Source organism: Xyrauchen texanus, chromosome 23, assembly GCF_025860055.1.
Source record: "Xyrauchen texanus isolate HMW12.3.18 chromosome 23, RBS_HiC_50CHRs, whole genome shotgun sequence".
In the NCBI taxonomy this organism is placed as follows: domain Eukaryota; kingdom Metazoa; phylum Chordata; class Actinopteri; order Cypriniformes; family Catostomidae; genus Xyrauchen; species Xyrauchen texanus.
The window spans coordinates 15,777,028-15,801,522 of NC_068298.1; the positions used below are offsets into that span (position 1 = coordinate 15,777,028).

At 38.6% G+C, this 24,495-nt stretch overlaps 1 protein-coding gene across 1 annotated transcript in view; it reads right to left on the bottom strand.

The window, feature by feature from the left end:
* The window catches only part of LOC127617155 (sorbin and SH3 domain-containing protein 2-like), a 63,671-nt gene that overhangs the window by 12,961 nt on the left and 26,215 nt on the right, over positions 1–24,495 (bottom strand). Inside the window, exons 5-17 of the mRNA XM_052089069.1 lie at positions 23,118–23,144; positions 22,605–22,729; positions 15,740–15,881; positions 12,799–12,953; positions 12,102–12,168; positions 11,047–11,097; positions 9,786–9,975; positions 8,598–8,712; positions 7,548–7,631; positions 6,913–6,969; positions 5,390–5,439; positions 4,346–4,524; positions 2,440–3,981 (exon numbers count right to left, since the gene is read on the bottom strand). Coding sequence (XP_051945029.1) covers positions 2,440–3,981; positions 4,346–4,524; positions 5,390–5,439; positions 6,913–6,969; positions 7,548–7,631; positions 8,598–8,712; positions 9,786–9,975; positions 11,047–11,097; positions 12,102–12,168; positions 12,799–12,953; positions 15,740–15,881; positions 22,605–22,729; positions 23,118–23,144 — 2,784 coding nt within the window. The remainder of the gene's footprint in view (positions 1–2,439; positions 3,982–4,345; positions 4,525–5,389; positions 5,440–6,912; positions 6,970–7,547; positions 7,632–8,597; positions 8,713–9,785; positions 9,976–11,046; positions 11,098–12,101; positions 12,169–12,798; positions 12,954–15,739; positions 15,882–22,604; positions 22,730–23,117; positions 23,145–24,495) is intronic.

A 24,495-nucleotide genomic window follows, 5' to 3' on the forward strand; every position in this document is an offset into this window, starting at 1 on the left:
TCCCTGTCTGAGGTCAGTTAGGATCACTACTTTAGTTTAAGAATGTAAAATGTCAGAATAATAGTAGAGAGAATGATTTCTTTCATCACATTCCCAGTATATCAGAAATGTACATACATTTTGTTAGTATTTGGTAACATTGCCTTTAAATTGTTTAACTTGGCTCAAACATTTTGGGTAGCCTTCCACAAGCATCTCACAATAAGTTGCTGGAATTTTGGCCCATTCCCCCAGACAGAACTGGTGCAGCTGAGTCAAGTTTGTAGGCCTCCTAGCTTGCACACAGTTTTTTAGTTCTGCCAACAAATTGAGGTCAGAGGTTTGTGATGGCCACTTGTGTGGCAAAATGGTTTAAGGACAACAAAGTCAAGGTATTGGAGGAATGCTTGAGGTCATTGTCCATTTGGAAGACCCATTTGTGACCTATCTTTAACTTCCTGGTTGATGTCTTGAGATGTTGTTTCAATATATCCACATAACTTTCCTTCCTCATGAAGCATCTGCTTTGTGTAGTGCACCAGTCCCTCCTGCAGCAAAGCACCACCACAACATGATGGTGCCACCCCATGCTTAATGATTGGGATGGTGTTCTTCGGCTTGCAAGCCTCGCCCTTTTTTTTTCCAAACATAACGATTGTCATTATGGCCAAACAGTTACATTTTTGTTTCATCAGACCAGAGGACATTTCTCCAAAAAGTAAGATCTTTGTCCCCATGTGCACTTGCAAACTGTAGTCTGGATTTTTATGGCGATTTTGGAGCAGTGCCTCATTCTTTGCTGAGCAGCCTTTCAGGTTATGTCAATTTAGGACTCATTTTACAGTGGATATAGATACTTATCTACTTGTTTACTCCAGCATCTTCACAAGGACCTTTGCTGTTGTTCTGGATTGATTTGCACTTTATGCACCAAACTACGTTCATCTCTTGGAGACTCCTTCCTGAGCGGTAAGATGGCTGCGTGGTACCATGGTGTTTATACTTGCGTATGTTGTTTGTACAGATTCCAAGGATGAACTTGTGGAGGTCCACAATTTTTTTTCTGAAGTCTCAGCTGATTTCTATTGACTTTCCCATGAAGGTAGGCCTTAAAACTCATCCACAGGAACACCTCCAATTCAGTACGTCTCCTATCAGAAGCTAATTGGCTAATTGTCTAAAGGACTGACATCATTTTCTGGAATTTTCCAAGCTGCTTAAAGGCACAGTTAACTTAGTGTACGTACATTTCTGACCCACTGGATTGTGATATAGTAAGTTAAAAGTGAAACCATCTGTCTGTAAACAATTGTTGGAAAAATTACTTGTGTCATGCACAAAGTAGATGTCCTAAACGAATTGCCAAAACTATAGTTTGCTAATATTAAATCTGTGGAGCGGCTAAAAATTTTTTTTTTACTGACTTTAATCTAAGTGCATGTAAACTTCTGACTTCAACTGTAGCTATGATGAAGTTGACTCGATCTTCCGAGAAGTATTATCGCTCAACATCTATTCCATCCCTTTAAAAATCCCAACAGTTATGTTATATCCATTCTTCAGACACAGATCCCCAGTATAGAGCAAGTGTATTTATACTAAAACCCCAAATGGTGAGATGGCATCTCTGCCAACTGCAGGCATGCCCATTTGCTCTGAAGGGTCTTCATTTATAAGCACTATGTGCATGCAAATGCATAACACATCAAATAACTGGTTTAATACTCATCACAATAGAAAATCTTTAGATCACCCAAAATAATTTATCTATGGCAGATTCCTGCACCTATGTCAGGCTTAAGAAAGTTGACTGTGTTAACATTCATAAGAGAATATGTTTCGTCCCAAGCCAATAAAATCTCAAATCTGTTTTTAGAGGCTTCAGCTGCTCAAGTCATCTGTCCAAAGCTATTTATGTAGACAGAAACTTCACAAAGTTACATATCTTTTGTGGAGAGCCCATACATAAAGACGTCCAGATAAAAAGTAACAATAAATATTGTCACAGGAAAATAACTAGATATGTAAAGTTTCACAAGACAAATTTTTATGTTGGCTTGGCAGCCTTGTCTGAAAGTTTAAACCAGTTTTAAATGTTTGAATGGATAGATGGGCAGATGGATGGATAGACAGTTGGACAAACAGACAGACAGGAAATCCCCTAAACCATGTATGTAAAATAACAGGCTTGACAAAAATTACATGAATAAATATAGACAGTAAAAAATTATAATGACGTAATGAGAAAATAAAAGAAATGAGGACATAAAGAAACTGCCGATGTGGGAATGAGTCATGCATCTCCGCCATTCCTCTGAAAATAATAATTTATTCTTCTAAACAAGCACATTCACAAACACAGATGGAGTATAGCAATGGCTGAGGAGCAGATGGAGGACAGATGGAGAGAGAACTCAAACACATGGGACAGCAGGGGATTTGGGAGACTTTGGGATCCACCTTGATAGCAGTATTCAGAGTTGTGGTTCCTCTGGTTGTTGTTGCTGTCTATATGGTGGTGAGAGGCACTGTGGGACAGGCGCGAGTACTCAGGCTGGTGGCCATCTTGGCTGGTCATGCCATCGGGCTGTTGGTGGTTTGAGCGGGGTTGGATCGTTGGACTTCTTCTCCCCAGAGCATGCAGGGAGGAATTCCTCTCAGGAATGTTGGGCAGCAACTCTGCCAGCAAACTGTGGAGAATGCTGCTTTCTGGCAGGCTACCCCTGCGCTTCTCTGCACGGACGTGGTCGTAGATGTCTTTCAGGGCTGAATCTAGAGCCTCGTACATGCAGCTCTGTGATTTTGGCATTTGGGAGAAGCTCAAAGGAGATAAGTTCTTCTGGCGGAAAGGCACTGGGCTGACCAGGATGGCAAGCTTGTTGTTGAGACCAAACTCAGATTCTTCCACTCTCAAATGTTGCCTTCGGTCCTGCTTGGCCCTCTCGTGCTTGATCATGGTGGTGAAACGTGTGTAGGAAGCCGGGCAGTGACCCTTGCAGGAACTTACAAGCTGCCTATGACAATGATGCTCACCCGACCCGCAGAAGTTCTCAGAGGAGGCGAACGAACATAGGTCAAAATCTCTCTCGCTACAAAAGGATGAGCCCTCTATATGGATGAAGTCACTGAGATCCGACACCACTTCATCATGCTCACTCTCTGAGTAATCTTGATGCATGGTAGAGTTTTGTAATTGGTCATTGGTGACTTGGATGTGGATTGGCACGTGGGTATTTATCTTGGGGTATTGAGGTCGTCCATCAGGCGGGTTCCTGGCTAGTGGTTCCTCATCCAGTAATGACTCAATGGAGAGGCTATGCTTGGGGCTATTGGTCCTCCTAGAGGAACTCCTGGTCAGGCACTCATCCCCAAGATTAGGCATGGATTTGGATTTCTGGATCAGACTCTCAAATTCAGAGATCCTGTTGTGCACCGTGTCCCGAGGCACCTCTTCGCTGCAGCCCTTGGTGCCATTACGCCCGTCCTTACGCTGCTCACTCTCATAATTATGAATCCTGGCTTTTACAGAGCAGATAAAGGTGGAGTTTATCAGCTCTTGCCGGTTGATGTGATGCATCTTCTTGTAGAGTTTGAGAAAGCCTGGCACATCATGGGCTGAGCGATGCCTGGTCCTTTGTCCAAGTTCCTCAGACTCATAGGTGTCACTGCATTGTGGTCCTTCTAGTTCCCCATTATGCAACAAGGAGTCTGTGCTTTCTGATTGAGTCTGCACTTCTTTTTCCCTGCCTTGGCCTTCAGATAGGAAGTCATCACAGCTCCAGGATTTGAGCTTAGGAGAAGCCTCTTCTGTGCTTATCCAGTATTCTAGGTTCTCTTGGACGATTTGCCAGCCATCCGGTAGGCTGGAAAAGCCCTCTGAGTTAGGGATGATTGAGAGACCATCCTCATTTTGCCCTTTGTTTAGATATGTGCAATCTGAGGTAGCATGGTTTAGACTTTGACAATTTAAGTGTTTTGGGTGCATATTGCTCATATCCCCACCTTAGAAATCCACCACAAGCAGCATGGTAAAAAAGAGACATGAAAATACATTAAAAGGTAACTGACCCATAGGACAGAAAAGTCAGGGCATTGATACAATGCTCTGGAAGAGAACGGGAAAGAGATCAGACATCTTGATCAACAAGCCATCTCTGAATAAAAAGCAGCAATTGAAAAGCTACTCTACACTGAGGCAAGAATGTAAACTCTAAATAATTAATTGAACTTTAGTCATGCCAAGGGAAATCCATTTAAGATTCTTCCTGTGCTGCGAAGAGCAAAACGAAAATTGCCTGTGAACCTTCCTCTGATACTTTTTTTTCAAAATAATGTGCATAAGTATGACTGCCTGTCTGATGCCTACCTTTAGTCCTGGTGGAGGCAGGGGAGCTAGGGCTGGTGAGGGGATTTCTCTGGGAACTGCTGCTCCTGGGGGGCTCTGGTGGTCTGACTGAACTCTGTATTGTGCCCACACTGCTCTGAGCCCTGGGCTGAGCAGCTGCAGGTTCAGATTTCCGTCTTCTCTTGTTATCACTGAAAGAACTGTAGTGTATTTGGATGACAATGACTGAGTTGTCATGTTAACATTGAGCAGAAGGCATTTAGAAAGATAAAACCAAAAATTTACGAGAAAAATCACATAACGGTTACAGATAAATTACCTTTATTCTTTTCAAAACATTCAAAATGAAAATTGTCATTATTTACTCACTCCCATGATGTTCTAAACCCATATGACTTTCTTGAAACAAGATTTGGGGAGTGAATGAAAACAGAATTTACATTTTTTGATGAACTATTCCTTTAATGTCTATGGACAGCTTATGTAGCATGGCATTCATTCTCTTAGTTTGCAAAAACAGAAAATGCTAAATAGATATTTCAGTATAACTGGAGATTTAAGCATCCAGACTGGGACCCTGACATTTTCAGACAACTGAGGGGCCAGTGAAATGGGTGAGGGGATTTTATGACTAGTTGACAACTCACAAGAGCAGTTATTATAGCTGTCCTGCCTGAAAATAACAAAATATCAAATCAAATAGAATTTGTTTTTTAAGCACACCTTCAAGCAAAACATTTCACAACAAGAAGTTTATTGGGTTTTAAACTGAAAATATTTGCTATTAAAAAAGTTACTCTGCTTGGACACATGTGTGAACTTGAGGGTAACCAACCTCATACATCCACTAAAATGACCTTGTAAACAGTTGCTTAAATGCAATTGCAAAAATTCCTAAGCAGAATGAAGTTAGTTCTGACAAAAGGTCTAGCATCATTTGTTAGTAGATGTCAAGCAGGTTTTATTTTGTTCTTTAATTGAAAGGAATGCATACATATTCAAGTGTTGCTTAAGTGTCCAAATACTTTCTGGGGTGAAATAACAGGAGTGGGTAAGTGGACCTACCTTGATGGCTGTTCAAGTGTCCTGTCTGTAGCTGGCTGATAAAGGGAGGTCTGAAACAGATGAAGAACAAAGAACAGGATGATTTCTTCATTTAATATCCACACTTATAACACAACAAACAGCGTTAAGCAGGTCCCGGGATACCCAGTGCTCTCCTACCCAAATCCAAAATTAGTTAGAAATCTTTGAAACTCCCTATATCTGAATGATGTGCCATGGATCGCGGTCCTTTGAAAAGCTCAGCCACTCCCCGAAATCACTAGACACGATAGATCACTTACAAGCGTTTCTATGTCAAACAAAGCAGGGAATTCCTTGTACGCATGGCTGGAGTAGATAATCATCTTCCTGTTTTCTGGAACTCTAAGCAGTGTTATCTAGAGCAACTCTTCAGACTAGCAGCAGATGCCCCTCAAATTTTTTTAACCCTCTTTAAAAGTAGCCCAAGCATGCGGTAGCAGGAATGCCTCCTCAGTGACACATTTACATCCAGCGAACAGAAATACAGCTCTGAGTGACAGATATCACAATGGAAAGCTCAAAATTGGTCTGCAAAGCTCTTGTAACATTTATTAGCAGTTCTCTGTTTGGATTTACAGCATTCCTCAAACCACAACTCTGACTACACCGGTCCCTAAGTTCTGTTGGTTGTTATTGTCAGTAGAAGGGTTTAACTGTATCTTCTTATAGACCCACTCAAAACATTTATAATAATTTACAATAAGGTTGTATACGTTAACATATGTTAACATATTAAAAGTTAACATGAACTAATAATGAACAATACTTTTACAACATTTATTAATCTTAATGGTTAATCTTGGTTTCATTAACCAATATATTTTAAAAATTATGAATTTATTAACATGAACTAACAATGAACAATGGTATATTTTATAGTAAATTAACATTTAACATATTGTCACCTAATTCATCAACTAATGTTATGATAATATATAGAACCTTATAGTTAAATCATCCTATTTCTGGGCAAATTAATGCAGAATCCAGCAAAATTGAGTGTAAAATAACTTTAGAATTTGAGTATATTTTGGATATAGTTTAACAAATGAACTGAACGTTATCTGTCAAAGGTGTCAGTGAACTATATTTATAATGACAGAAAAAAGTCCCTGACTGGAACAGGATATGTAATATGATACTGCAGGGGGCTCGCCCATCACTCAACTACTATAAGCACATGGACAGAATGACCAGAATGACAGGCAGGCGAAAGTGCTCTTGTCTCATGATGAAATATTTTATAATGTCGTAAAAAAGACTGAGAGGTTATTATGAAAATTTAAACTGATGTAGTAATTTCTGCAGTGTATTGCTCCATTCGAAGCTATGGGCTTTGTTTTTAAAGACCCCATGAAATCAAAATGTAAGTTGTTTGGTTATAGTTTATGTCTCCCAGCTACTATTTCTATTCATCTTTCTCTCGCTAATCCTCTTAGTCAATTAATAAGTCACTGAACCAGTTAATCACTCATTCATTCATTCATTCATTCATTCATTACCTCCGTTCGGAATCGAGGAGTGCTCTCTCGACTGTAATCAAGATGTTTTTTTGGAGGCTTCGCCCAAAGATGGGATAAAGGATGAGGAGCAGAGGAGGGACAGTGATATAACAAGAGAGTAAAGTCACATAACTGAGGAGAGGAAGAATGTGATGACCTCCAACACATATCAAAATGACATTGCAACTTTATATTAACACAACTTACAGCACATCAAGCCTTGTCAACGAAATCCAACACTATACACACCTCGCACAAAGAGTGAGAGAAATGCTACAAAGTCAGTGGAAGTCATGCAATTATTGGTTAAATTAATCCTACAACAGCATTTAAATTTTAAATCAGTAGTTTAATGTTTAAAATGTGCAAGAAAATTTGGGTGCAGACCTAAAGACTAAAATGCTGGTGGATGAGAGCAGGGCTCATTTACACAGAACCTGACCATGATTATTCATTAAACTGAACCGTTGGGTAACAGTGTCCAGTATTGTCTGCTCATTCCATCCAGACATTTCAGACATGACCTCCACAGGCCGATGTGATGTACCGCACGTATCTGACCTTTCCACCCCGCACACCAATCACAAACAGCATGCCAGCAGCACCAAACCAAACACACAACTGGCCACACTTACCGGACGCCCAAACTCCAGTTCAGCAAAGAACTTATACCATGGCTCATTCTCTAAATCTATCTCCTCTGGTCTTAAGTTACTTGTCTTGTGTTGAGAATGGAAGGCAGTGGAAGAAGAGGAGAGGGATAAAAGAAGAGGAAGGGATGAAAAAAAATGATCATGTGGAATGTGACAATCAGATGCAGATATTAATAGAGGAATGTCTTCGACAAGAAAGATACAAGGGGAAATGTGTTGATTTGTGAAGATTAAAAGAATGAAAATAATTTCTATAATAGTTCTATTATGTTAATAAGGGGATCAGAGCAGAGCATTTCTATTCCTATCCCACAGAGGGCAGGAGTACACCATAACATTTTCAATGCAGAGAGACAGTTTCAGTAGGAGAATTGTTTTTTTCCCAACCTTATTAGTAACCTTGACCAAATTACGCTGAAAGGGACCAGTAATTGATCTGTTCTCTCTCACTAAGTTACTCTACTGAGGCTTGCCCTGCTGGAAACGGCTGAAACCAGCCTAAGATTGTATGTCGGTCAAAGCTGGTATCCACGCCTGGCAAGAGTCTGAGTCGTTTTGGTAATAGAGCAGTTTAAATAAATACTGAAACCCCATTACCTAACAACTGTTGTCATGTCAATTGTCAATACAATTCTATTACATAACACACTTTGCCAGTGCACGATATTGTGCATCACTGATAGATCATAATGCCTGTGGCTGTGCTGAAACATGTGAACCGACCAACTGACAGGTTTTCATTAGTGGTGCCAGATGCATTGTTTGTCTATATCTATAATGCCATGGCACATTCATTGTAAAAGGTCAATGCATTTGAGGCTTCACATCCTAAGTACAGTTGTCCTGCATACAATTCTTTAAAGACTTCATGTGATGCTTTAAAAACATTTTGTAGCTGACTTCAAACAAGCCAATAGTGAAAATAAAGCTCAGAAAACCTTTTACTCTTTCCCATCCTATCTGCGTCTTTATAAAGCGTCACACAAAATTTCAAAAACAGAAAACATAATTCAAAATACACTTATTACGTACTGCTTTCTCTTGCTCTAAAACAGAGGACTTCCCAGGCTCATAGTCAAAGATACTCCTGGGCTCTGCTCTGTATTTCCGTGTATCCACCTTCCTATCTGGAGGTCCCCACTCATTCCTTGGAAATATTAAATATAGAAAAGGATATGAGTGATACAAAGAAAAACAAATATGCTATGTCTGTATTCCACACTTAACTAAAAAATTTAAATTCTGTCATCATTTACTTAACCACATTAAGTAATCCATAAAAATGTATTTCTTCCATTGAACACAACAGGGCTACATTCACACATTCAGTGTTTGGGATTGACAAACGTATTTACTTACAGGTATGGGTCTTAAAATGTCCTGTTCATACAACAACCTACAGTAACAGTTTGAATGCTGTCTGTATGAATGAACAACTGAAGTCACATCTGTATTCTAACAGCTGTAACCATTAGTGACAGTGACTTAAGTCCATATCACCGACATGTCTTATCACAATTGCCACAGCGTTTTTAAATAAATGAGTCCAATCGAAGCACGAGTTAATCACATCATATTTTAACCGCTTACAGAGAGCAGTTTTTGTGTCGCGCAGCTTGCGCCCATGAGCAGCAGGTGGAAAAAAGTGTCTGAATCATCGGATGATTCGAGACACGAGACACAAGTGTACAGTGTTGCGTGTCTTTCACTGTACATGGCATATGTAACAACTAGTTGTCCAGTACATTTCCGTTAACACAGCACATTGTTTGCCGTGAATGCGGTTGTGAGAACTGAAAATTTGCGGGTGTCAGTTCGGTTATAGAATGCATTTGTCAAACCCATAAATAACCATCCTGTGTGTGAACGTGACCATATTAAGCACTCAAAACAGGTCTGACAACCATATTCTGCTGCTTAGGCAGCCTCAGTCACTATTCACTGTTATTGAATGGAAAAAGATGAAATAAAAACTGTGAAAACGGTGACAGGACAACATTCTGCCAAAAGTCTCCTTTTGTGTTCCACGGAAGAAAGAAAATCATATGGGCTTGGGACTAGAGTAAATAATATAAATTATAACCAAAATTTGATAAGTTATTCATTCAATAAATTAAAAAAATTAAATGATTTTGAGGTGCACTAATTAAATCAACATCAAATTTGAAACTCCTAGGGTAAAGTTCTGTTTCTGTTTGTGAACAGATGGAAGGTTCTTACATGTCAGGTGTGCTCCTGCCTCTCTGTGTTGTGTCTCTGTACTCAGCTGACACTGAAGTGGGCAGGGTTGAGGCAGCAGGCACTCTGAAACTGCATATGCCATTATCAGAGACACTGTTGGTGATGGGCTGGTAGGTGCTGGTTTTAGGTGCTGGATGGGACTGAAGAGGATTGGATGGGCCATGCTTATCTGAAATAAAAACAACAAAATAATAACTATATAACTGTATATGTATATATATATATAATACACCAATCAGCCACAATATTAAAACCCTCATGCCACCAAAACAGTGCCAACCCGCATCACAGAATAGCATTCTGAGATGCTATTCTTCTCACCACAATTGTACAGAGCAGTTATCTATTAGAGTTACCGTAGACTTTGTCACGGCTTTTATCTGACCATTCTCTGTTCACCTCTCTCATCAACAAGGCATTTCCATCCAAAGACCTGCCGCTGACTGAATGTTTTTTATTTTAGGCACCATTCAGAGTAAATTATAGAGACTGTTGTGTGTGAAAATCCCAGGAGATCAGCAGTTACAGAAATACTCAAACCTGCCTATCTGGCACCAACAATCCTCCATGTGATTATCTAATCAAACAATCATGTGGCAGCATTGCAGTGCATAAAATCATGCAGAAATGGGTCAGGAGCTTCAGTTAATGTTTACATCAACCATAAGAATGTGGAGAAAATGTGATCTCAGTGATTTGGACTGTGGCATGACTGTTGGTGCCAGTTTGAGTATTTTTGTAACTGCTGATCTTCTAGGAATTTCATGCACAACAATCTCTAGAATTTACCCTGAATGGTGCAAATTCTGCCAAAAACAAAAAACATCCAGTGAGTGCCAGTTCTGTGGACAGAGGGGTCAACAGAGAGGTCAACAGAAAATGGCTGTTATATAACTGCTCTGTATAATGGGTTGGTGCCATTTTGGTGGCTCAAGAGGGTCCTACACAATATTAGGAAAGTGGTTTTAATGTTGTGGCTGATTGTTGTATAATATATATATATATATGTTCACAAGCGCTCACACGCACACACTAACAAATAAATACATACAGTACATACATTAACTGATTTTTTATTAACTGACAAATTTTTTTAAATAGTGTTTTACACTTGATAATATTTATTGTTCTTATTGGTTTACACTTATTTTATTTTATTTTTTTTTCACTTTTTGCCATTTCATCAAGTTTGCTTTACTGTAATGTGAAGAAAAGAAAAAAAAAAAAGAAATAGTAGTACCAGTATTTGTAATGGGATCTGCAGCAGTGTGGGACCCAGACCAGTCATTCTCTGTGAAAACAAATAAGCAAATATGTTAATTAGCATAGATTACATAACATATTTAATAATGTAAACAAACTAATTTGTAAACATGTCTTGGGAGTAAGATAATTAAAAAGACATAATGAGATGCAGATTGAAGGTGTTTATCCTTTGACCCCTGAATTCCCTGCAGCATTCCCCTGACAGCCCATTTCCAGTACTGATCCAGATCTAATCCAGAGCCTGCTGAGTAAAGCTCTTTTATTATCACTCCTCTTAAGATGCTCTTTTCCGCCAAAAAAAAAAAACCCATAGCAGACAGGTCCATAATCACACAGCAAATATAGGACTTTATAATGTCTGAATTCATTAAAGCCATAGTAGCAAGTGAATATTGTATTAAATACCCCTTAAAATTACAAAATTGAACAAAATTACTGTCTATCTATGCCAAATATAGCGTAACAGTGCATTACAATTACACAAACTACTGTATGCAGAAACCATAATATTGTTAAACTTTCAAAAATGAAAAAAGACATAATTAAACATCTGAAAAAAACTTTACTGATACAAAAATTCCGTTGAAAGTAGAGGTCGACTGATAGTGGATTTTCCCCATACCGATAACAAAGGTGATGGGAAAGGCCAATAACCGATTAATCGAACAAAAGTTTTAAAAATCAATTAATAGAATATCAAACAATGTTCCTATTCTTTCTTTACTAAGATGGGCACAGACAACATCAAAAATTTATAAAACCCCATTTGCAATTTATTGTTCAACCAAAATGGAAATAATAACTAGAAAAGATTTGGTGCATAATGCAGGAATTTGAAGTATAAACAAGCCCAAAATGACCAGAGAAATCAAAAATAGCTCTCCATGTCAAAAAGCACTCCCTGCTCTAGTTGATAAAAGATAAAAGCATGTAAAAGTATGACCGGCATGCTATTCATTATTTCTTCACATTCTTTGATGATGAATACGATGAGTAATTAATTGGTAAATATAAAGGATTCAATCTTACCTGTTTTATGCACCACATGAATCTGCTTGAACATGGACTTATACCAGTCTTTTGGCCTGTCAACAGTCTAAAGCAACACACAAAACAGGCAATTTTTAGATTACAGACTTCCTGAGTCCTTTAAGATCAAGAATATACAGTCCAGAAGCATAGTTTAAAAAAATAAATAGCAAACAAATAACCTGCGTGACCTTGAGTCTAAAGCACTAACATCAAAAGGCTCCTATAAAAATGCTGATGCAAGCTGCCTCACTATGTTAAACTAAGATAGACTCATCCCTGTCTGTTGGCACATCAGTGATGCTAAGCACAGCTGCCCCCGTTTCCCTGGGGCTAAATAAAACTCAGTGTGAGAAAATGCAATTTACCGCATGAAACAAAACTGCCAGTCCCATGTGACCTGAAAACGATAGAAGATTAATTCTCGAATTGCCAATTATAGGTTTTCACTTCTGATGATGTATCAACAAAAAACCAGTGAGACAAAATGTCTCAAACAAATGTGTACTAAGCAGCTTTTTAGGCTTTTATTTTTATAGTTTTTTGTTCTTATTCTATTCTGTTGATAGGCCTCAAGAGACTTTGAGTTAGAGTGATTTTACCTTAGCTATGGCATGTTTTGGCACAGCACAAAAAACATTTTGTAATGCAATAACTTGCATGACACATCTATGGAAACAAAGCAGTAGTCACTCACCATTTGTATGGCAATAGGGTTCCCGGACGCATCTGCAGGACCGATGCCAGCATAGAGTAGAGCTTTCCCTGTTGTTCCTTTCCTGTCCGTCTGTGCAGTTTGTGCAGGACAAACAGGATCCACGTTGGCGTAGATCGGAGTGCTAGACCCAGAGGCTGAAGTGAAGAACACAGGGTCAGGTTATAGTGCGTGAGTTTTTAGTACTCCTGGGTCTAAAAAACATTCCCAGGTCAAGAATACAGCAACGTCACAGATTGTAATTCCAAATCAGAAGAAATAATCCATAAGTATGTTGATTCCAGGATTCCAGCAAAGAATAAGCTCTTATTGGCTGCATATCCAGGCATTCAAACTGAAGCCTTTTAGGAAAAAACAGTAATTCTGAGACAAAGGCCCGCCTCACGCACAAACATAGATGCTTTAATCCCGGTGTCTCAGCTCCGCCCTCACCACAAACCGCTCCGTCATTCAGATTCGAGGTTAATCCCCTGCATTTGCCACTTGGGATTAGAGAGATTGCTGGGAACACATTCAGAGCGGACCGGTCAGGACACAATTAGTATCACATGGCTAGTTAACACTGCGGCAGGCAGTGTTAAACTGAGGCAGATTAAGACCCAGCTGCCCCCCTCACTAGACCCACTGCAGTTTGCGTATCGTTCAAACCGTTCAACGGACGATGCCATCACCACAACCCTCCATCTGGCCCTCACCCACCTAGACAATAAGGACTCATACGTTCGAATGCTGTTCATAGATTTCAGCTCAGCATTCAACACAATCATTCCCCAGCACCTGATTGGAAAGCTGAACCTGCTGGGCCTGGACACCTCCCTCTGCAACTGGATCCTGGACTTCCTGACTGGGAGACCTCAGTCAGTCCGGATCGGGAACAGCATCTCCACCACCACCACACTGAGCACTGGGGCCCCCCAGGGCTGTGTGCTCAGTCCACTGCTGTTCACTCTGCTGACTCACGACTGTGCAGCAATGCACAGCTCGAATCACATCAAGTTCGCCAATGACACGACCGTGGTGGGTCTCATCAGCAAGAACAACGAGTCAGCATACAGAGAGGAGGTGCAGCGGCTGACGAACTGGCGTAGAGCCAACAACCTGTCCCTGAATGTCGACAAAACAAAAGAGATGGTTGTTGACTTTAGGAGAGCACAAGGTGAACACACTCCGCTGAATATCGACGGCTCCTCTGTGGAGATCGTCAAAAGCACCAAATTCCTTGGTGTTCACTTGGCGGAGAACCTCACCTGGTCCCTCAACACCAGCTCTATTACCAAGAAAGCCCAGCAGCGTCTCTACTTTCTTCGAAGGCTGAGGAAAGCACATCTCCCAACCCCCATCCTCACTACATTCTATAGAGGGACTATTGAGAGCATCCTGAGCAGCTGCATCACTGCCTGGTTTGGGACTTGCACCATTTCGGACCGCAAAGCCCTGCAGAGGATAGTGAGGACAGCTGAGAAGATCATTGGGGTCTCTCTTCTCTCCATCAAAGACATTTACAAAAAACACTGTATCCGCAAAGCAACCAGCATTGTGGACGACCCCACACACCCCTCACACAAACTCTTTACCCTCCTCCCGTCTGGCAAGAGGTACCGAAGCATTCGGGCCCTCACGGCCAGACTGTGTAACAGCTTCTTCCCCCAAGCCATCAGACTCCTCAATACTCAGAGACTGGTTTGACACACACGTGTCCTGAGTTGCACTTTAATTACTGTCACTTTATAACTGTCTGCTACCTCAATAACTGCTATGTGCATAGAACATTATCTCATAGTATGTTATGTTTACATTTTTAGAAACTGTCATCTTTTTGCACTACTGAGTACTGGTCGGCGCTGCACTGTCTATTGTCCTGTTCATTGTCAGTAATTTGTTGTACTGTCCTGTACTTTTTGCACATGTTTGCACGTGCACTTTATATAGGTATATATAGGTAGTTTATATAGGTATTTTATTTCGTTGTGTAGTCTCATGTGGTCCTATGTCGGTCCTTTGTTGTTTTTATGTAGCACCATGGTCCTGGAGGAACGTTGTCTCGTTTTGCTGTGTACTGTACTAACTGTATATGGTTGAAACGACAATAAAAACCACTTGACTTGACTTGACTTGCTGCTTAACTGCAGTCCAGTCACGCTTTCTTCAATCATTAGTGCTTCATTAGAGCTTGGCACCTCATACCAGTGACTTATCAGAAACCAGGGAGTGCCAAATTTTCACAGCTGCACAGCAAGGCATATGAGCTTCATTTAGCCATACAGTTATGCTGCGTTTAAGTCCTCCTAGGAAGTTCCTACTTCACTGACTGTAGGCATTTGACAGACACTTTTATCCAAAGCGACTTATTGTATAGTATATTTAAGGTGTTTTATTAATTTGTGTGCTCCCTTTCAATCGATCTCATGACATTAGTGTTGCTAACGCTATTCTCTACCAGATGAAGTACAGGACAAAATAATTACATCATTTTGATTGGACTAAAATTGGACTCGCTGGGCAATTTCATATTTATTTCTCTCTATTTCCCATCCAGAAAAAGACAACATTAAATTTCATTCAACCAACCCTTCAATCGTAAATTAAAGAAAAAGTAGGCTAATAATAAAAAAGGCAATAATGCATAGGTGTAAATATTATGTTCTTGTTTGGTAATTTATGTATTTTATCTAATTTAATGTTTTTTTTTTTTGTAATGTATATTTTTATGGTTTGGTCATTTGTTTATTAACTTGATTTTTTTTTTTTTTTCATTGAGGGACATGAGGGACAATCAGATTGCAGACAGTCACATTAAAGGTTTATTTTGGTTACACTTAATGCAGATAGAGATGCAGTTCGGTTTCTTAGTTGTTAAAAATGCTTTCATCAATAATCAAAACAGTGAATGTCAGAAAACATTACATAAGTGCATGGTACTTACCATTGGTTCTAGCCTGCTGCATGGCTGTAATATTGGGGCTCAGGGAGGGAGGAGGTGGGTATGTCGAGGGGGAGAAGGGTCTTTGAAAGAAACTATGTGGACTTGCTGGCTCACTCAGACCCCCGTTCACTGTCATCTGGCCCTGTGTACACAATAGAGAGATAATGTTAATGGAAGAACCCTCTTTAGACATGGTAAATAAAAGGAATTGAGATCAGATTATTGTGTCATGGATTATCTGCAAACCTTAATAAAAGTACAGGATTGAGCACAGAAAAACAAACAATGAAAAAAGACTCAAAAGCCTAGAGGATTGGCAGTAACATAGACAAAATACAGAGTTATAATATATATAATTAAATATATATACATAGTTTGGAATAATGTACAGATTTTACTTTTATGGAAAGAAATTTATACTTTTATTCACCAAAGTGGCATTCCACTGATCACAATATATAGTCAGGACATTAACAATGTGAACAATTATTAATACAATTAAAAAAAAAAAGATTTCAGAACTTCTTAAACTACTTCAAAGAGTTCTCATCAAAACATCCTTCATGTGCAGCAACGACAGCTTTGCAGATCCTTGAAATTCTAGCTGTCAGTTTGTCCAGATATTCAAGTGACATTTCACCCCACACTTCCTGTAGCACTTGCCATAGATGTGGCTTGTCGAGCACTTCTCAGGCTTCTTCTCATAACACTCTTTTCCAATTATCTGTTGTCCAATGTCTGTTTCCCACTCTAACCTTTTATTTGAGTTTTTCTGTTTCAAAAGTGTTTTTTTATTTGCAAATCTTCGCATAAGGTCTGCACCCCTGAGTCTTCTCTTTACTGTTGTACATTAAACTGGTGTTGAGCAGGTAGAATGCAATGAAGCTGTCAGCTGAGGACATGTGAGGCATCTATTTCTCAAACTAGAGACTCTGGTGTACTTATCCTCTTGTTTATTTGTATCTGGGCCTTCCACATCTTTTTCTGTTCTTGTTAGAGCCAGTTTTCTTTTGTCTTTGAAGAGTGTACACCTTAGTATACCTTAGGAAAATACTGAACAAAGTACACTCAGATAAACTACTGGAAGTGTCACAAGGGTAATAGAGAAGAAAAGAGGTAATGAATGAAAATATCTATGCAATTAAAGGGGACATATCATAGGAAAAATCAAATCCTAGCCATTCTGAAATAAAAGTGCATGTTTTTTTGTTTTGTTTTTACAAAACCACAAGACACTATTCAGCCCCTCTAACTTTTATTTCAGTGCCACACACACACAAAATAATACAATCAATTATGATCAACTAAAGTGGTTCACCAGCAAAACCATAAAATTTGCACTTGTTGACCAGCTTCACCTGCTTGAAGTTTTTTTTTAAACCCTTTTTCTCCCCTATTTTGGAATGCCACTACTTACTAGGTCCTCGTGGTGGTGCTGTTGCTCACCTAAATCCGGGTGGCGGAGGACAAGATTCAGTTGCCTCTGCTTCTGAGAATGTCAATACATGCATCTTATCACGTGGCTCACTGTGCATGACACCGCAGAGAGTCCCAACATGTGGAGGCTCATGCTACTCTCTCCAATCCATGCACAACTTACCACGTGCCCCATTGAGAGCGAGAACCACTCAATCACGACCATGAGGAGGTTACCCCATATGACTCTACCCTACCTAGGAACCGGGCCAATTTGGTTGCTTAGGAGACCTGGCTGGAATCACTCAGCACACCCTGTATTCAAACTGGAAGGCATGGTAGTCAGCGTCAATACTCGCTCAAAATACTCAAAATTGTATGAGACTAAGCTAGTCTGCTAGGCTAGGACTTAATGAATATTTAGAATATGGCCCCTTTAATGACAGAGGAAGAGATCAGAGGCCAGTAGCACCAGCTATACGTAAGCTACAAGTTAGCCTAGTTGTGGCGTAAATGGGCACTAAGTCACGATTTATGCAGTAATAAATATGTGAGCAGTGCTCCATTAAACTTAGGTAGGATGTAACCCTAGGTAAAAACTAAATATGTACGGAAGCCTCCGACCAGGAGTTACAGATGGAATAAAAAGCAGACTCATTTAATGACATCAATGTGCTCATGTTTTGGTTGAGAGGCTTCAGTCCTTTCGACATACAGTATATGATGATGTTGTATTACACTTGTTTAAATTTACAGGAGAAAACATTATGTTAAAAAACTTCTTCAGCATGAAACCGATCTAACGGTGCAATTTCCTGTGTACGCTGCCCAGTGTCAAGTTTCAACCTATCCGAAATATAAGATATAAATGAATAAATATCTACTTTTCAAGCCATTGTATTAGTATTTATTTATTTTATGTCCCTTATTCATTTTAGATACAGTTATTGAATATTGTTGTTTAGGCTAAATATTACCATAAATGAAATCTTGTTTTATTACAGTCATAATTCAATGGGGATATAATTTATTACAGCTGACATTTATTTGAACAAACACAGTTTGAACATCAATCGTAACAAGATCAAACTGAAATTCACTGCTTTTTAACACTTCTGTGCACACATTTTAAGGCTTCTTATTGGATAATTTTATGCGACTAAGCATTACTTTAAAGAGAGCTTACGACCTACTAGTTGAGTCTTGCCTTAAGAACAGGTGGTGCAACCAAATTAAGCACTGACTTAGTTACAAACTAACTAGTTGTTACAAAGCCCTTAGTGTAAACTTTACATCTCAACTTAAATGAGACCATACACACCAGCTGGTGCAACACTACCCAGGACAGTAAATTGATGAATTGCAGAAGGACAAATACATTAGCAGTGCTAACTGCAGGGGAGTGCAGCCCCATGCGGTCTGTGACTGCACTTGTCTGGCTGAGGGTTGGAGAGGGGGTATGAAAGCCTCCCTCTTGGCCTAGTCCACAAGCCCTCAACTCCTCCAGCACAAATGTGGATGCTTCGCTGTGAGCACGGGAAGAGCAGCGATTCTGCCCAAGCAGAGGCCCCGAGCCAGGAGAGGGAGGGCCTGGAGAAGGGGTCTTGGGAAGAAGGTCATGTGCTCTGAAGCTGTTGAAATCAGGGGAGATTCGGGTCAGTTATGGGGTGATTGTGAGGCCAGTACTGTTTGTTATGAGAAGGGTTGACACCTCAGGCTGAATGTAAGTGAGGAGAGTGGCACACATGAGACGCAGCAGTTGGCACAGCATGTTCGAGAGTGGCAGTGATGTGATGTAGCTGGTGGCTTTGAGTTAGAGAGAGTGTAAAGTAGATGTGCTAGAGAAATTGGATCAAAATGTTATTCCAATGTAACCTCAAAACCATAACAATAGCCTGAAACAGAATGTTCAGAACTACACAGTGATTGCAACACGGTGACATCTAATTCAAGGTTTGTAAAGGCTTGCCATTTGTCATGTACAGTATGAAAAAAAGGAATATTGAATAGTGAATATTTCAAATTCACATTGAACATGCAAAGCATACAAACTTTAAAAATGGCCTGTGATGAAAAAAAATAGTGGTCAGCTGATGTGAGTTTTTAATGCCCAATGATGTTTATGTCAGATAAAATGTTGATTTAATACAAGTTGAATTGTATAGCAAATGTGGCATACAAAAACATGGCAATAAACAGAGATAATAAAAAAATAAAAAAAAGACACAAAAGTGTGACATGTAAAAAATTATTAATGAACACAATATTTACACAGAATTTATAAGAATAAATTGTCAAAAAGGGTTATCACTTTACAAGAATTTTATATTTGTTTACATTTGTAAATGTATTAGGTATCATTAATGATGCAAGAGCACTAAGCTTTTTGCACCTAATTAAATACTAACATACAGTATAGGGGCATCACTGCAGCACGTTTATTGTGTTTATTTAGAGTACCACACACTACACACGCTACACCGACCCCTAAACCTAAACTTAACCTTTCCTTACAAAAACAAGCCATGGTTTTAATGCAGTATCACTATTCTAAAAACTATAGTATCACTGTGGTATTTTTTTGTAAAATCATAATAACCACAAAATTAAACATGGCTAATATATTAATTACTGTAGTAACTTAATGGTTAATTGCATTAAAACTATGGCTTCTACCAAAAAACATGGTTCTTACACTATTACAATAGCAAAACCATGGTGAATTTTACCCGGATCTAAACTTTCTCAACTCCCCGACTGTCACCGTAACCAAATCGCTGCAAGGAATTCAACCATTATATTAATTTATGTATCATGAACTAATAATGAACAATCATTTTATTACAGAAGTGATTAAACTCATAGTTCACCCAAAAGATGAAAAATCTCTCATCATTTACTCACCCTCATGCCATCCAATATGTGTATGACTTTCTTCTGCAAAACACAAATGATGATTTTTAAAAGAATATTCCATCATGAAGGCTAAAAAGGCATAATAACAGTAATCCATGTGACTCCAGTGGTTAAATCCATATCTTCTGAAGCGATATGATAAGTGTGGGTGAGAAACAGATCCTGTTTTATAACTGTAAATTAACACTTTCATTTTCACTTCTGGTGTGGAAGTGACTTGCACTTTTACATTCAGCCACATACTGGTTGGGGCTGGTCAAAATTGGAGATTCATATTAAAAACGTTACTTAAATAAATTTAAATATTGATGTTTCTCCCCCTCACCTATCATATTGCTTCAGAAGATTTAACCACTGGAGTCTTCTAAAAGCATCATTTGTGTTCTGCAAATGAAAAGAAAGTTATATACATCTGGTTTGGCTTGAGGGTAAATTATAAGATCATTTTCATTTTTGGGTGAACTGTCCCTTTAATCTTGGTTAATTGAAATGTATCAAAATAATATAGTTATTTTTCCCAATAGAATAAAAAAACAACAGATATCTACATTTACTGTAAACACATTATCTGACCTTAAAACCTCAATGTGCATTAGTGAAATGGAGAAATAGGATTAGTCATGTTTGCTTAGGCACAGCATTGAAATATAGGGGAGGGTGTTATTAAGGTAATGCATATGTAATTATGAAATCCATCACATATACCACTGGCGGAGTTGCAGATGGCAGTGGAGGGCAGGGGTGTGAGCTGTTATCCGGGAGGTCCATCCTTTTAAGGCCAGTTCACACTGCCCCAACAAACGCCAACAGACACCAATACTTCCAACATTCTAAAGTTGGCTGTTATATTTAGAATGCTGAGAAACAAAACTGTCATGCTCACACTGATCCAACAAACACCAACAAACTTGCATGTTTGCGTGTTTTTGTTCGCCTTTTAAGACGACTGACAAGGAAGAGGTTGCGAATAAAGCCAAACATGCACGATTTAATATATAAATATTATGTGCATTTGATTAAACATGTTCAGCATGTAGAGACATTAGGCTATAACCTATTTAACACAACTACATTTTAAAAATGGTTTGTGTTTGCTGGGAACTTATTAATTCTGAGAGTTCAGTCAGAGGATGGCAATCCAGTGGCAAAAAAAATTACACATGAGGTTTGTCCACAAAATGTCAATGTGGGGAAAGATATTTTATATTATTATTACACATCTAAGTTAATATTATTGTAGATCTTGACAAATGCAATAATAAGGGTGGAACGTTGTTATGGACCATGCGCAACATGAACCGGTTAAGCCGTTGTGCAATGTCTCAAGGATGGTGAGGTGTTCGAGTTGGGGTGGCAAAGCTAATTTTTAAGGTGGCAGATTCTACCCCGTGCTACCCCTCTGGCGCCGCCCCTGTTTGTTGGGGCAAAGTGAATTAGTTTAGGAGGGGCAGGGGGTCTCAAAGACAGGGTTAATGCGGATAGAGAGGGAAGCTACATGTTTGTCCAGCTGCCACGATGGAAAGAGCAAGTAGTGCTGCTTTTCTTGTGTAGATGAGATTTGGCCCTCTTTGGGTGGCAGTCTGTGGAAATGGATACTTTACACTTGTCCCTGATTAAGTAGGTTTTGGGAAATTAGAGTGTATCAAGAGCCGCGCACTTGATAATGAGAACAAAAATATACTGCAAAAATGAAGAGCAAGTAGATAAAAATAATATCAGAATCTAGAAATGCTCTGCAGTTGAAAAGGAAATTGTAAATGACTCTTCTGAAAACATAATTATCATGTCCAACACCTTTTTAAAGACCCTGTAAAATGGCTTGACGATCACAGTTTGCTGTCCTATGTTGACATATTTTTCTATTGAAACAAGAAGTTTGGAGGTAACATATTGAAGATATGAATAAAATCTGTGTAGTGCACATGAGTGATCAATATTTTGGTCTGTTTTCCTGGAAAAGAAAGACTGTAAATTTTAAATGATGGGTATATCTGCTAAAAGTTAATTTTGTCAACTTTACTAGCAAGTACACTAGGATATACAATATATGTTTTCAAAGATACATAAGACATGGACTAAAAGCCACAATAGGGCAATTTTGATTTGTGGGGTCTTTAATAGTGGTTGATAGATTTGCTTTTCACTCAGCTTTTAAACTGGCCAGTATACTAGAAAAGGGTGTGACCGGTACATTCAGGGTTCCCACTCTTTTCAACCAATGAATTTCCATGACTTTTCCATGACTTGTAACATAATTACAAAAATTTAAAAAAAACAAAACAAAAAAAAAAGACCATTGTTTGATAAAAGTTAAACTGAAAACATTTAAAAAAAATACTTTAAAAAAAAAGTAGATTTAATTTTTCAGGCCTGGAAATCACAATTGTAAAAATCCCTGACATTTCCAGGTTTCCTGTACAAATGTCATTAATAAAACCTGTCAAATGGACTTCCAATGGTGTTTCCTATGGAAGGAAAAGCTCCAGAAATGATAAAAAAAACAAATGAGTGAAGCAAACACAGCAGAACTTACGGGTATGGGAGACTTTTTATCCTGAAAGTTGAGTCTAACACTCCTGTAGCCTTTAGCTGCCAGAGAGGAATAGCACATGTCACCGTTTCTCAGACCATCACTGGTACAGCTGGACTTCCACAAATCTAACAGGACAGACACAAAACAATTAAATGTATGAACATAGCATTTGCCTTTTCTAAACCTTGCGTTTTACTTATCTGCTAAGAGTCTACTCAAGAATATAACCATAATAATATTTATTATTACATAATAATAATTATAATCATTTTTAGTTAAAGGGTTAGTTCACCCAAAAATGAAAATTCTTTCATCATTTGTTCCAAACCCATTTGACTTCCTTTCTTACGTGAAACACAAAAGGAGATGTTAAGCAGTTTTTTCCTTACAATGAGAGTGAATGGTGAATGAGGCTGTCTTTCTGCCTAAAATCTCACAATTCCAGAGAGCTGTGCAATAATAGAAAGCATAAAAAAAATAAAATAAAAAATAAAAAACTTGATTTTTGCTTACCTGATTCTTTTGGCTCTGATTCAGTGTCTATGCACAGTTGAAAGAAAAAGAGAGAAGGGAAAAAAAGTTTAAAAGTAGCAAGGGATCTACTTTTCACAGTGTAACTAATGCAAACTAAGTAAAATATATAAGCACAGATCACATGACACCTCCAAGATTTTGGTCCAATTCATAATGCCCATGTGTGATTCATTATCCATGTTTTTAGTGGACTGTATGGCTCTAGTGCATTAAATTTCATCATTAATTTATACCTTTAAAAGTGTCATATTATAAATGTTTTTTATTTATCATTCATTTTTGTCTCCTGAGGTCTACTTAGAATGTTAGTAAACTCAAAACAGTAATACAGTCATTTAACCACTTTTGACTAGTTTCCATTTCCCTCTCTCTGACCCTTAAAATTAAGAGGTCCATCTTTTGCTGCTTTTTAGAAACAACGTCTGCTTATGTGAAGTCAGAAAAAGCGCCAAAGGGGTTCATGGGTTAACAGACGGATCCAATACTGTCACATATTTCAATATCTATTTACAAAGCATGAATTACATGAATTGTGATCACACTGGAATAATTAGGAATCTTATTAAAAATAAACTTCAGCCACTTGGATCCTTCAGAAAGAAATGCGGAGTGGCAGATACACGTGGCAGGAACAGCACAAGGTTTCACAGAATTTCCACTTTTTACACTTTTACACTTATAGTTAATTTTCTGGTGTTATTAAAAATAGCTTTTGACCTGCTTTCTTCTTATTACCTCACCATGACAAAGCGGGACAAATTTCTGAAAACAAAATTTTGTCGTTGATGTGTAAATGTGGACGGTCATGCCTTCATTATTTTTGGGTTTCTGACATTGAGGATTTCAGAATGAACTACAGCTTAGTTTCAATAGATGTTTTGTCTGCCTTTTTTTCTTTCTTGACTGAGGAGGACGTTTTGAGTTACAGTTTGTTTTCATAGTAAAATTAACTCTTCTGTCAAAAGATCAAGGACATTTTTATCCTTTATGACCTTAAAACCAAGAAATTAATAGAAAAGAGAAAAACATTTTTGGACAGCAAAGATAAAGCTGATAGGTGAAGTGAGGAGGTTTTCCCTTTTTTCCACATTTTACAAAATACATTTGTGTGAAGTATACAATTGGTGCCATGGATGTGCACAACTATGGCAACAATCAGAACACTGTGAGCTGCTTTTTCCTTTTAAGCAAAGGAGAGGAGCACTCATGAACTCTGCACTAAACATTCCTTACAGAGCTGCTTGAGAGAGTGAAAGTATGTCATGAGAAGCAACAGAAAGAAAGAGAGAGACAGAGAAGAGGGCTGAGGCAGGGCAGAAGATATAGCAGGATAAAAAAAAGACGTGGCATGAGTGAT